The sequence below is a fragment of the Coregonus clupeaformis genome, unplaced genomic scaffold (assembly GCF_020615455.1).
Source record: "Coregonus clupeaformis isolate EN_2021a unplaced genomic scaffold, ASM2061545v1 scaf0425, whole genome shotgun sequence".
In the NCBI taxonomy this organism is placed as follows: Eukaryota; Metazoa; Chordata; class Actinopteri; order Salmoniformes; family Salmonidae; genus Coregonus; species Coregonus clupeaformis.
In genome coordinates, this window is record NW_025533880.1 from 309,020 (window position 1) to 322,716 (window position 13,697).

At 47.0% G+C, this 13,697-nt stretch overlaps 1 protein-coding gene across 2 annotated transcripts; it reads left to right on the top strand.

Moving 5' to 3' along the window:
- Nucleotides 1–3,900: 3,900 nt before the first annotated feature.
- LOC121556693 (membrane-associated progesterone receptor component 2) lies at nt 3,901–12,297 on the top strand. Of its 2 annotated transcripts, none has more exons than XM_041870580.2 (3): nt 3,901–4,284; nt 11,040–11,195; nt 11,709–11,783. In XM_041870580.2, the coding sequence occupies exons 1-3, from the start codon at nt 3,942–3,944 to the stop codon at nt 11,732–11,734; spliced, it is 525 nt and encodes a 174-aa protein (XP_041726514.1). In that variant the 5' UTR covers nt 3,901–3,941; the 3' UTR covers nt 11,735–11,783. The 2 variants fall into 2 exon arrangements, with proteins under 2 accessions (XP_041726514.1, XP_041726513.1); XM_041870579.2 differs by lacking the exon at nt 11,709–11,783 and adding an exon at nt 11,973–12,297 and having other exon boundaries at nt 3,903–4,284.
- The last annotated feature ends 1,400 nt before the right edge of the window (nt 12,298–13,697 follow it).

Below are 13,697 nucleotides of genomic sequence, written 5' to 3' on the forward strand. Positions count from 1 at the left end.
CTTTCAGCTTGTGTATCACAGCTGCAGATGTGGTGCTGTGAAGCTTGTCGAGTTCAAAGTATCTGCTGTAGTAGTCCACTGTTATAATGTAGTCCTCGTTGTTCCACGTGAACAGATCGGTTGCCACGACCTGCCAGGGTCGGTCTGGGATACGGTGAGGTAACATTGGCTCTTTGGTGTTCGAGGGGCGTCGTTCAAGACACGTGGGGCATTTACCAACCATGTCCTCTATTTGTTTGCACATTCCGGGCCAAAACAAAATGTCCCGTGCTCTCTGTTTGCACTTTTCCATGCCCATGTGTCCAGCATGGATCTTTGTCAAAATCTCTTCTCTGAGACTGGTAGGAATGATGATTTTCTCTCCTTTGAAAATGATTCCGTTGATCTGTGATAGTTCGTCACGATGGTTCCAGAACTCTGAGACGCTCTGAGGGCATTTTCTCCTCTCCTCAGGCCATCCTGACTGTATGACTTTCCTCAGCTGTGTGAGTTGTGTGTCTTTTTCTGTTTCTGCTCGGATCTCCTTCAGTTTTGTGTCACTAACTGGTAAGTTGCTGTACACAGTGTGCACCTGCATGTCCATGCCTTCACTGAGGCTGCTGTCCTTGTAGGTAAGAAACTTCCTGGAGAGTGTGTCTGCGACAGGGATGTCTTTGCCTGGACGGTGAGTGATTGTGAAGTCGTATTTTTGTAGTTGAAGGATCATTCTCTGTAGCCTTGGCGGGGCTGCGGCTAACGGTTTCCTCATGATTGACTCGAGGGGCTTGTGGTCTGATTCCACAATGACTTGTCGTCCATAGACATACTGATGGAAACGCTTACATCCGAACAGAATGGCGTACAGCTCCTTTTCGATTTGAGCGTAGTTGATTTCACAGTCTGTGAGAGATTTGGAAGCGTAGCCGATGGGTTTTCCTTCTTGCAGTAGCACTGCCCCTAGTCCATACTTTGACGCGTCCACCTGGAGTCTGAGCTCTTTGTTGGGGTCGTAGTAGGCAAGGATTGGTCCTGGTTCTCTCGTGATCAAGTCTTTCACTTTCTGGAAAGCGATGTCGTGTTGGTTGTCCCAGAGGAACTCACTGGACTGCTTTAGCAGCTGACGCAGGGGTGCATTAGCATTGGAGAGGCTGGGTGCGAACTTGGCTAAGTAGTTGACCATGCCAAGCACTGTTTCCAGCTCTGCGCGGTTCTTTGGTGGCTCCATTTCCTTTATGGCTGAGATCTTCTGCGGATCTGGCTTGATTCCATTCGCTGTGAGAAGATGCCCGAAGTAGCTGACCTCTGTAGCGCCCGACTGTGCTCTTCTCGGGGTTGAGCCGGACTCCTCTCTCGCGGGACCTTTGCAGCATCGCGCTGAGGTTTCTGTCGTGTTCCTCTTTGGTTCGACCATAGACAAGGATGTCGTCCACAATTGCCACGACTCCGTCGAGGCCTTCGTACACCTCGTCGATCTTTCGCTGAAACTCGTCTTGGGCTGAGATAATCCCAAAAGGCAGGCGACGGAACCTGTAGCGTCCAAACGGTGTGTTGAACGTTGTGAGCTTAGATGACTCTTCTGTGAGCTTGATAGCCCAGTAGCCTGATCTGGCGTCCATGACACTGAAGTAGCGTGCGCCCGCTAGCTTGTGTGTGATGCCATCTAGCGTCGGTAAGGGGTAATGGGGGCGTTTGATAGCCTTGTTCAAGTCTCTTGGGTCGAGACATACTCTGAGCTTGCCTGTCCGTGGTTTCTCCACCACCACTAACGCGTTGACCCAATCCGTCGGTTCTGTAACCTTGGTGACGATGTCAGATTGCTCCATGCTCTCCAACTCTTTCTTCAGACGGGCGCGGAGAGCAAGTGGAATCTTTCTCGGTGGGTAGATCACAGGGGTTGCGTCTGGGTTAAGGTGAATGGTACATTCTCCTGGGAATAGTCCTATTCCTGTAAAAACATCAGCAAACTCCTCCATGACATTCTCTATCTCTACTGGTGCTGTCACTGATAAAACTAGCTTGATAAGGTCCATGTCTAAACATGCTTTAAGACCTAGCACTGCAGGTGCTCGAGTGTCAACAACGTAAAAGTCCAACATCATGTCCCTTTCCTTGTATTTGCATTTGAGAGTGCATGTGCCTTTTACTGGGAGCTGTTCACCACCATAACCAGTCAGTCTGCGCGTGGTGGGCTGTAGCTCACACTCAGATGTCAAGCTTCTGTACTTACTCAGAGGAATAATGTTTACTTGTGCACCAGTGTCTAGTTTGAATTTTAGCTCTGTGCCTTGTCTTCCTATCTCAATGTCAGCAAAGGCTTGCTCTGTCTCTGATATCTGACTTTTCTGTGTCACTGAATCAATAAACAGTTCATCAGCATTTGACTCTTTGATTGACATTTCATCTTCACTCACTGTATGTACTGTTTTTCCACGGTAAACTCTGCACACTTTTGCAAAGTGATTCCATTTTCCACATTTAGTACACTGTTTGCCTTTAGCTGGGCAATTCCCCTGTTCGCCATGCACTTTGTATCCACAATATCCACATGTTTTGGGGGCGTTTGGAGTCTGTGTCGCTCTGTTTTGGAGTTCTGTCTGTCTCCGTTCTGAAACATGCTCTCTGGGCACTGGAGGTGTGCTTTGATGTCTGCCTGACTGCGTGCACTGCTTGTTCACGTGATGCGCTCATGCTGCCGCCTGAAATGGTTTTCATCTGAACCTGTGCTAGCTCGTGAGATCTGGCTATGTCGATAGCTTTGTCCAGCGTTAACTCTGATCCAACATTCAAAAGTTTCTCTCTCACTCGCGGTGATTGTATTCCAAATACAATACGGTCCCTGACCATCTCATCCTTGTTTGCATAATCACAGTCTTTCACAAGCAGACGCAGCTCAGTGACAAACTGTTCAAACGATTCACTAGCGCCTTGTACTTTCTCATGGAATTTGTACCTAGCGAAAATTGTATTGGTCTTTGGCAAAACATATGCTTCAAAACGATCGTAGTATGTTTTCAGTACCTTTGATTCAGCCTCGGTAAGTGTCCATGTGTTGTAAATGTCTCTCCCTTTTTCACCGATCCAGAGGAGCAGGTAGCTGCACTTTTCCTCTTCTCCTCTTTCCTTCAGAGGACCCGTGAACATCAGCTCCACATGCTGTTTGAACTTACGCCATGCATTTTACATTTTACATTTACATTTTAGTCATTTAGCAGACGCTCTTATCCAGAGCGACTTACAGTTAGTGAATACATATTTTTTTTATACTGGCCCCCCGTGGGAATCGAACCCACAACCCTGGCGTTGCAAACGCCATGCTCTATCAACTGAGCTACATCCCTGCCGGCCATTCCCTCCCCTACCCTGGACGACGCTGGGCCAATTGTGCGCCGCCCATGAGTCTCCCGGTCGCGGCCGGCTGCGACAGAGCCTGGATTCGAACCAGGCTCTCTAGTGGCACAGTTTGCACTGCGATGCAGTGCCTTAGACCACTGCGCCACTCAGGAGTGCATCGGGTAGATTTGTAGACCCCCAATCCATTCGAGGTGAAGGAACTCCAGCAAAATCCATCTTTTAGTCCTTTTACTCTGACACCATGTCTTGTTTTGTACGCTTTGTACAAAATAATAAAATGCAGGACGACAGGATATTTATAAACGTACCTCTTTATTAACTAGCTATAACGTGCATGTCCATGTGTCTCTGGCCATGATCATCTTAGAATGACCTCACCACCTGGGTGGTCTTAACCAATCATTGCACAGTATGATGCATCCAATTACAATTCAGTATGGTGACACATATGAATATTACAGTGTTAATTGTATTTTTCAAGCAAGATATAAGGGAGTTGTACTCCAGTGTAGTAGGTGGCGGCAATGCAACATATTGGATGCCAACCGCTGTTAAACCTCATCGAAGAAGAAGAAGTGGGCGAGTGTTTTTGGGTAGGCGCTATCGACAGTATGGCGGACGATGGAGACAGTTGGAGTGGAGTAGTTGACAGTAGTGGCGGGCTGGGGACTTCAGATGAGTCGGACCCGTTCAGTCTTGGCGGGATGTTGTTAAATTTAAGTATTTTAGTTTTAGTGGTTGCGATCTGCTATGTTATTTATCGGCGATGGGGTAAACGAATTGTCGATGACGCGGCCAAGGGAAGCGAGGCCTCGTCTCTTCCAAAGATGCGAAGACGTGATTTCACTTTGGAGCAACTGAGGGAATACGATGGACTTCAAAACTCCCGGATCATGATGGCAGTTAATATGAAAGTATTCGATGTTACCACCGGCAAAACGTTTTATGGCCGAGGTAAGAACCCCTTCATTGAAAATAACACACTGGATTGCATCGGTTATTTGGGCGCAGTAGTTAGCTTCGACTAGTTGGTAGCTAGCTAACTAACTCCATTAAAGCAAGGTAGCAGCTAGCTACCCAAGCAGTTATTTTAGTTGGCTAACGTGCTAAATGAAATCACTAACTTAGCTAACTAGTTAGTCTGGCACTTTGCAATGTTAGCATTTAATTGGCTTGTTAGCTAGTTTGTTTGCGTAAGTAGTTCGTTTCTTCTAGGTTGTAGTTAGACACGTGTGCATGTTTACTGTACTAAGTAACGTTAACGTTAGCTAGCTAATCTGCATATAACTTAACGTTAGCTAGCTAATCTGCATATAACTTAACGTTAGCTGGCTAACGTTAGTTAAACTAGCTACAAAAGCAACACTACACTGACGCCTGTTAGCTACATCACTCAGTTAAAGTATTACGGAAATGTCCACAAAAAGCTGCATCCGAGGTTGTTTAAAAAAAAAAAGAGTTCGCTAACGTGAAGTTATAGTTCGCTATCTATATAGCTACCTAACGTTAGCTAGCTGGTGTGGTGATTAACGTTAATGTAACTAGCTAGCTCAAGTTAATTTAGAGCTACCTATGTAACAACAAGTTGAGCAAATGTTAACGTACAAATGCAGATTAGCTAGCTAGCTCGTTAGCTAAACAGACTGATTAGCGTTTGCTGAAGCGGGGACCAAGAGTAAGCTAACGTTAGCTATCTAGCTAGTTATTCCCAAAAGTGTGTCAAACTGAGCCCCTGTGTTAGGGAGTGGTGGGGAGTCGACTCCTTGCCCATTGACTCCCATTTCTGGGTGCTAAGCTTCGATTCCACTCCTAAGATTCAGTATTTTTGCAAGAAAGGAAACTGTTTCCGTAGTCTACTTCGAGAACACAAACTCTCGCATCTTTCACAGCAAAGAAAGAGCGAGCTAGCGAGAGAGAGATGGAAGGGGCCATAGGTAGGCATGTCGGCCACCAGGCAGACAGTCAGAACCGTTAATCGGTAATCAGAAGATGTAGGCTATCACAATGCTGTATTTCGCAATTTCTTGGCTTGCAATGACTCGCGGAAGTTCACTAAAGTAGGGGCTATCAATGAGTAGGCTGAGCTATTCTACACGCAACAGTCCGAAGACCAAACACACACAGGAGCATGCAGAGAGATATAGTCAGAACTGTGCGCACAGGCTAGGTCATCTAGCAATGCCTCGTAAACTCACCAAAAGCATATTAAAGTATATATTAGGCAATCAATGAGTATGGCTAAGTTATTCTTCATAGTGCCAGTGAATTGAAGTTGAACGTCGCCAAATGCATCAGTTTAATTAGGCCTAAATGTGCAATAAAAAGTATTGCCTATAGCTTATTTAATGAAACCCTGGCTGTTGGTGTCCTAGGTCAGGGCTCTCCAACCCTGTTTCTGGAAAGCTACCTTCCTGTAGGTTTTCGCTCCCACCCCAGTTGTAACTAACCTGATTCAGTTTTTCAACCAGGTAATTATTGAACTAGATGCGCTAGATTAGTGTTGGAGTGAAAACCTACAGGATGGTAGCTCTCCACGAACAGGGTTGGAGAGCCCTGTCCTAGGTGATAGATCACAAAGCAGCATCCCCGCTAAAGTTCACTTTCTCATCCATAAACAAGTGCAAATACGGTTCAGCTGCTCAAATCAGCAGAATGAGGGGCATTGTTATTAGGAAGGACGTCTACCATGGATGGATCGCTAAAATAATGATTATGATCATACTTCATCAATTTCAATATTATGGGGAGACCTATACAGTACATTTGTGGCAGCCAAGTACGAGTTACCAGTGTAGCCTATTATTGTGTAGACATGACGTTGACATATCTTTACGTCTACAATAAAAACCTCCAGGCTTCCGTCATAAGGGTCAATTTAATTCGAAAAAAATAAGAATTACAGGGGGCAGTTTGGAAAAACGAATCCTGTGTGAATCGTCCTCTGGAATAATGCACATGCTTGTATAATAATTACAAAACCAACGTCTCTTGTAATACCTGTCCAATAGGGCTATAACATGGAAAATAATAGGCTTATCAATGTAGAGGGCGCCGCAATTATTATTATTTTTTTAAAATCTTTTTAGTATTAACACTGGAATGATAGATGTGCAAGAGATGATGTGCAAATAGAGATATTGGGGTGCAAATGAGCAAAATAAATAACAATATGGGGATGAGGTAGTTGGGTGGGCATCATCCCATGGGATCAGTCAAAAAAAAATATGCCATTTAGCAGACGCTTTTATCCAAAGCGACTTACAGTCATGCGTGCATACATTTTTTTTTGTGTATGGGTGGTCCCGGGGATCGAACCCACTACCTTGGCGTTACAAGCGCCGTGCTCTACCAGCTGAGCTACAGAGGACCACAATCAAGGCTGCACACAGCAGAAATATCACTGAAATATTCTAGTTCCTACACATCACCTTCTATATTAAAACAAAATATACCTTTTATAGACAAATGGGCAGCATCATGCTCATGTCAATCCTCTAGAACGCAAATGTAGTCTTCCTAGTAGGACTCTGTAATAATGAGGTGTGCACGTATTTGTTTCAGCGTGTTTTGGGAGTCGAGCAAGAGTCGACTACAATCACAGTCGACTCCAAAAATCCGGGAGTTGTGCACCACTAGTGTTAGCTAGCACTAAATCATGTTTTAAAGCCAGGCATAGCTCAATTTGCTAGCTAGCTAACTGGCAAACAACTTTGCCAGCTGGCTAAATTATCCTACTGATATCTGTCATTAGCAAACTGTTTTGAGATCATATCAAGTTAGCTAGAAACTAACGTTATAGGTTGACCAACCAGCCGTATTCTGAGGATTAATGCTATGCTAACTAGGGCTGACCCCATTTAGTCGACTGGTCAATGGGCTGCTGGTCGATGGGCTGTTGGTCGATGGGCTGCTGGTCGATGGGCTGCTGGTCGATGGGCTGCTGGTCGATGGGCTGCTGGTCGATGGGCTGCTGGTCGATGGGCTGCTGGTCGATGGGCTGCTGGTCGATGGGCTGCTGGTCGATGGGCTGCTGGTCGATGGGCTGCTGGTCGATGGGCTGCTGGTCGATGGGGGCTGCTGGTCGATGGGGGCTGCTGGTCGATGGGCTGCTGGTCGATGGGCTGCTGGTCGATGGGGGCTGCTGGTCGATGGGGGCTGCTGGTCGATGGGCTGCTGGTCGATGGGCTGTTGGTCGATGGGCTGCTGGTCGATGGGCTGCTGGTCGATGGGCTGCTGGTCGATGGGGGCTGCTGGTCGATGGGCTGCTGGTCGATGGGCTGCTGGTCGATGGGCTGCTGGTCGATGGGCTGCTGGTCGATGGGCTGTTGGTCGATGGGCTGCTGGTCGATGGGCTGCTGGTCGATGGGCTGCTGGTCGATGGGGCTGCTGGTCGATGGGCTGCTGGTCGATGGGCTGCTGGTCGATGGGCTGCTGGTCGATGGGCTGCTGGTCGATGGGCTGTTGGTCGATGGGCTGCTGGTCGATGGGCTGCTGGTCGATGGGCTGCTGGTCGATGGGCTGCTGGTCGATGGGGGCTGCTGGTCGATGGGCTGCTGGTCGATGGGCTGCTGGTCGATGGGGGCTGCTGGTCGATGGGGGCTGCTGGTCGATGGGGGCTGCTGGTCGATGGGCTGCTGGTCGATGGGCTGCTGGTCGATGGGCTGCTGGTCGATGGGCTGCTGGTCGATGGGCTGCTGGTCGATGGGGCTGCTGGTCGATGGGGGCTGCTGGTCGATGGGCTGCTGGTCGATGGGCTGCTGGTCGATGGGGGCTGCTGGTCGATGGGGGCTGCTGGTCGATGGGCTGCTGGTCGATGGGCTGCTGGTCGATGGGCTGCTGGTCGATGGGCTGTTGGTCGACCGAGATTTCTTTAGTCGAGGAGTAGCAAAAAAATAAATAATCACGGTGGACGAGACACCTGTCTGATTGGAGCCTGGCTGAGTGGACTGATCCATTGTGGAGGCCGTTGGGACACCTGTCTGATTGGAGCCTGTCTGAGTGGACTGATCCATTGTGGAGGCCGTTGGGACACCTGTCTGATTGGAGCCTGTCTGAGTGGACTGATCCATTGTGGAGGCCGTTGGGACACCTGTCTGATTGGAGCCTGTCTGAGTGGACTGATCCATTGTGGAGGCCGTTGGGACACCTGTCTGATTGGAGCCTGTCTGAGTGGACTGATCCATTGTGGAGGCCGTTGGGACACCTGTCTGATTGGAGCCTGTCTGAGTGGACTGATCCATTGTGGAGGCCGTTGGGACACCTGTCTGATTGGAGCCTGTCTGAGTGGACTGATCCATTGTGGAGGCCGTGGGGACACCTGTCTGATTGGAGCCTGTCTGAGTGGACTGATCCATTGTGGAGGCCGTTGGGACACCTGTCTGATTGGAGCCTGTCTGAGTGGACTGATCCATTGTGGAGGCCGTTGGGACACCTGTCTGAGTGGACTGATCCATTGTGGAGGCCGTTGGGACACCTGTCTGATTGGAGCCTGTCTGAGTGGACTGATCCATTGTGGAGGCCGTTGGGACACCTGTCTGATTGGAGCCTGTCTGAGTGGACTGATCCATTGTGGAGGCCGTGGGGATGGCACAGTCCATCAGTCTAAGACAAGTGTTACTGAAATTGTATATGGTTATATTATGTAAGAACAATGGTGCAACACTAATACAAATTATATTATCTTATAGCAAATGCGCTTTCTCCCACGTTGGATAGTGGTCGCTGTCCGCGGTTCTGAAACACATCAGTGTGCTTTTGAATTGCCGCCTTTTCCTAGACCATGTTGCTATGTGCATAATAGCAAAGTTAACCAGCATATTGGTGTTGAGAACAAAGCGGGGGAGGCAACAGCGGAGGAAGGAGATGAGGAAACAGCCCTTGCCTTAATTGTCTAAGAAAAGTGAGGCGAGAGGAAACCCCAACTTAATTAGGTCTATAATCAATAGTCATTTTTTCTTGATCTCTTATTGTTATTACTATTATGATCATTATAATAATAAGTCATGTCGTTATCATTAGTAGGGTTAGTATAGCAGCCTTGTATAACCACCATGGAGCTGTAGGCCTTAGAGCGCGTCCTGTTTAGTCTTAATACCGTAACTTCCTTAGGCCGATATTTCAATACTTACAGTGCATTCGGAAAGTATTCAGACCTCTGGCCTTTTCCACATTTTGTTACGTTACAGCATTATTCTAAAATGGACCAAATGTTTAAAAAAAATCCTCATCAATCTACACACAATACCCCATAATGACAAAGCAAAAAGATTTATTTTGAAAAATTGCAAATGTATTAAAAATAAAACATACCTTATTTACATAAGTATTCAGACCCTTTGCTATGTGACTCAAATTGAGCTCAGGTGCATCCTGTTTCCATTGATCATCCTGGAGATGTTTCTACAACTTGATTGGGGTCCACCTGTGGTAAATTCAATTGATTGGACATGATTTGGAAAGGCACACACCTGTCTATATAAGGTCTCACAGTTGACAGTGCATGTCAGAGCAAAAACCAAGCCATGAGGTCGAAGGAATTCTCCGTAGAGCTCCAAGACAGGATTGTGTCGAGGCACAGATCTGGGGAAGGGTACCAAAACATTTCTGCAGCATTGAAGGTCCCTAAGAACACAGTGGCCTCCATCATTCTTAAATGGAAGAAGTTTGGAACCACCAAGACTCTTCCTAGAGCTGGCCGCCCGGCCAAACTGAGCAATCGGGGGAGAAGGGCCTTGGTCAGGGAGGTGACCAAGAACCCAATGGTCACGCTGACAGAGCTCCAGAGTTCCTCTGTGGAGATGGGAGAACCTTCCAGAAGGACAACCATCTCTGCAGCACTCCACCAATCGGGCCTTTATGGTAGAGTGGCCAGATGGAAGCCTGCTTGGAGTTTGCCAAAAGGCACCTAAAGGACTCTGACAATGAGAAACAATATTCTCTGGTCTGATGAAACTAAGATAGAACTCTTTGGCCTGAATGCCAAGCATCACGTCTGGAGGAAACCTGGCACCATCCCTACGGTGAAGCATGGTGGTGGCAGTATCATGCTGTGGGGATGTTTTTCAGTGGCTAGTCAGGATTGAGGCAAACATGAACGGAGCAATGTACAGAGATCCTTGAAGAAAACCTACTCCAGAGCGCTCAGGACCTCAGACTGGGGTGAAGGTTCACCTTCCAACAGGACAACGACCCTAAGCACACAGCCAAGACAACGCAGGAGTGGCTTCGGAACAAACATAAAAAAATAAAAATACAACTGTTTTTGCTTTGTCATTATGGGGTATTATTATGGGGTATTGTGTGTAGATTGAGGATAACCCCCACAATTTAATCAATTTTAGAATAAGGCTGGAAGGAATAAGGCTGGAACGTAACAAAATGTGGAAAAGGGAAAGGCCCTGAGGCCTTATAGTAAGACAGTAAAACACCAGGAAATCAGCTCAGTGATTTTAATTGTGGAAATCTGTTCCCAAGTATTCCTATGTGATCGTATGCAAATGTAAGCTAGGTTTGATATTAAAATATAATCAAATATCTGTTTGCGCTTCTTGCGGTCAATTTGCAGTCTACAAATTATTTGTAATTATGTTCTGTCCCCCCGACCAGCCACGGCTGGATCTAGTTGATGATCCCTGCTATAGACGGACCATATAGAACTGGACCATACAGTTAAATATATTCTGTTTAATGTACTGTCTTTCCCTATACAGAAGGTCCATATGGTATATTTGCGGGCCGGGATGCATCGAGGGGTCTGGCCACCTTTTGTCTGGAGAAAGATGCCCTGAGGGAGGAGTACGATGACCTGTCAGACCTCAACGCTGTTCAGATGGAGTCCGTCAGAGAGTGGGAGATGCAGTTCATGGGTAAGATATGGATATGGAGGATACAGGGCCTAAAACACCCGCCAAATGTGGGTCGATTTTGGCGTTGGCGGCTAAGAATGTCTAATTCACCAGCCACGTTGGCAGGTAGTCACACTCAGGCCTCTACAGTGCGAGCATTTCATAAAAATAGTCAAAAATTCAAGTATGGCACATGGAGTTGTGATTTATAGCAAAATAAATGCTGCAGTAGCTGTTTTCAAAGTATTTCTGGCGTTTTGTTTCATGCTGGTAATGGACAAAGAAATCTGAATCCTAACATTATAGCCTGTCCCACCTCACGCAGCAACACTGCCTGGCTGGCGGCTGTGTGCACTGGATGTAGTGCTGCTGAAAGATTTATTTGAGAAGCAATGTGCACAGGCATAAAATAGTCTAATTTACTCCAATGTCTACGAAAGTGAGACTTTGTCCTCATGTTTTTTGGCTATTTATACATTGTTTTGTTCACAAGCTAGGTTGCTTTTCAATGTTTGAGTTTGCTTCCACTGCTAGCAAAGAGACATCATCGGCTCTACTAGTGAGATTCTCACAGGCACACATGATGACAGGAGTGGCCCCGTTACCAAGGTAACCTTAAAGGGCCAGCTGAACGTTTTTGTCTCATCTATGATATTTTGCTTAAAGGTTTCAGGTCACAGAGTATTACATTAAATTGAGCAATGTACCACATTACTTTGTTTTAGGCCCTGGTAGGATATATGTTGGTGCTCGATTTAGAGTGCAGTTTGATTTGACCCCTGTGATCTCTCATTACAGAAAAATATGATTATGTTGGTCGGCTGTTAAAGCCAGGGGATGAGCCGTCAGAATACACAGATGAGGAGGACATCAAGGACCACCTGAAACATGACTGAACTGTTGCCCTGTTCGGTTCTGTTCACACCACCAACCAAAGCCAGGACCCAAACAGCTGCCAGCGCCCTGAAACATGACTGAACTGTTGCCCTGTTCAGTTCTGTTCACACCACCAACCAAAGCCAGGACCCAAACAGCTGACAGCACCTGCCTGTCCCCCCTCACCTCCCCTCCTCTTCCCCCCCAAGCCCCCTCCTCTTCCCCTGTTCTCCTTCTACTCCCTTGTTCTCCTTCTACTCCCTTGTTCTCCTCTTCCCCTGCTCCTCCTCTGTTCTCCTTCTACTCCCTTGTTCTCCTCTTCTCCTCCTCTTCCCCTGTTCTCCTTCTACTCCCTTGTTCTCCTCTTCTCCAGCCCTCCTCCTCACTCCCCAACCCTAATCTTCCTCTGATTGGATAGCCCAGTCCCTTTCCTCTGATTGGATAGCCCAGTCCTTTTCCTCTGATTGGATAGCCCAGTCCCTTTCCTCTGATTGGATAGCCCAGTCCTTTTCCTCTGATTGGATAGCCCAGTCCCTTTCCTCTGATTGGATAGCCCAGTCCCTTTCCTCTGATTGGATAGCCCAGTCCTTTTCCTCTGATTGGATAGCCCAGTCCCTTTCCTCTGATTGGATAGCCCAGTCCCTTTCCTCTGATTGGATAGCCCAGTCCCTTTCCTCTGATTGGATAGCCCAGTCCCTTTCCTCTGATTGGATAGCCCAGTCCCTTTCCTCTGATTGGATAGCCCAGTCCCTTTCCTCTGATTGGATAGCCCAGTCCCTTTCCTCTGATTTGATGGTCCAGTCCTGGATTGGATGGCTGTGCTGGATGGGAGGGCCCTGGACTGACTCCTCCCCTCACCATACAGATCACCACCAACAGAAACCAATGATGAAACACTGTTTCAGGGGGATTTGAATGACATTAACTTGTCTGAGTTTTGTGCGGTTAGTATATTTGAAAACGGAAAAGAAACGCAAAACATTTTATAGAATTTTCCTTGGAATGTCCCTGTTGTATAAATGTGAACAGAAGCATAGAGGTCCTTGCCACAACATATTTAGAATCACTCAGATTGATTGATTGGGAATACAAAGGGAAGGTCAGCTGACAGTTCTAACCCAATCGACTGTTTACAAACCACACTACTGGATGTCTGTCCAATCCCCTGGACAGGAAATGGGGAAGGTCAGCTGACAGTTCTAACCCAATCGACTGTTTCCAAACCACACTACTGGATGTCTGTCCAATCCCCTGGACAGGAAATGGTCAAAGTATTAATTGTGCCTTATTTTGTTTTTTATACTATTAAAATCCTGTCTAAAAAAGAGAAGGAAAACAATTCTGCCCATGATGTTTATTAGTTAATTTCTTGGAGGTGTTCTATAGAGCGGTTTCCTTTTAAAGCGATCAGTCTAAGGCTCTGGTCTGTCACACCGACTGGCAGAGAGACTCCACGCATCACAACCTTGTATATAGACCTCGGTGTTACTGCCATATTTATGTAGTTAATGATGAACTCCATAAATTGCTGTGTTGTATTGGCCGAAAGCCCCATGGTTTGTATATTTTAGTTTTTTTTCCTGAAGTTCTTTTTAAACGTGGGTGAATTTCGAAAGGAACGTTGAAAGTGCTGTGGTTTGGGACGGG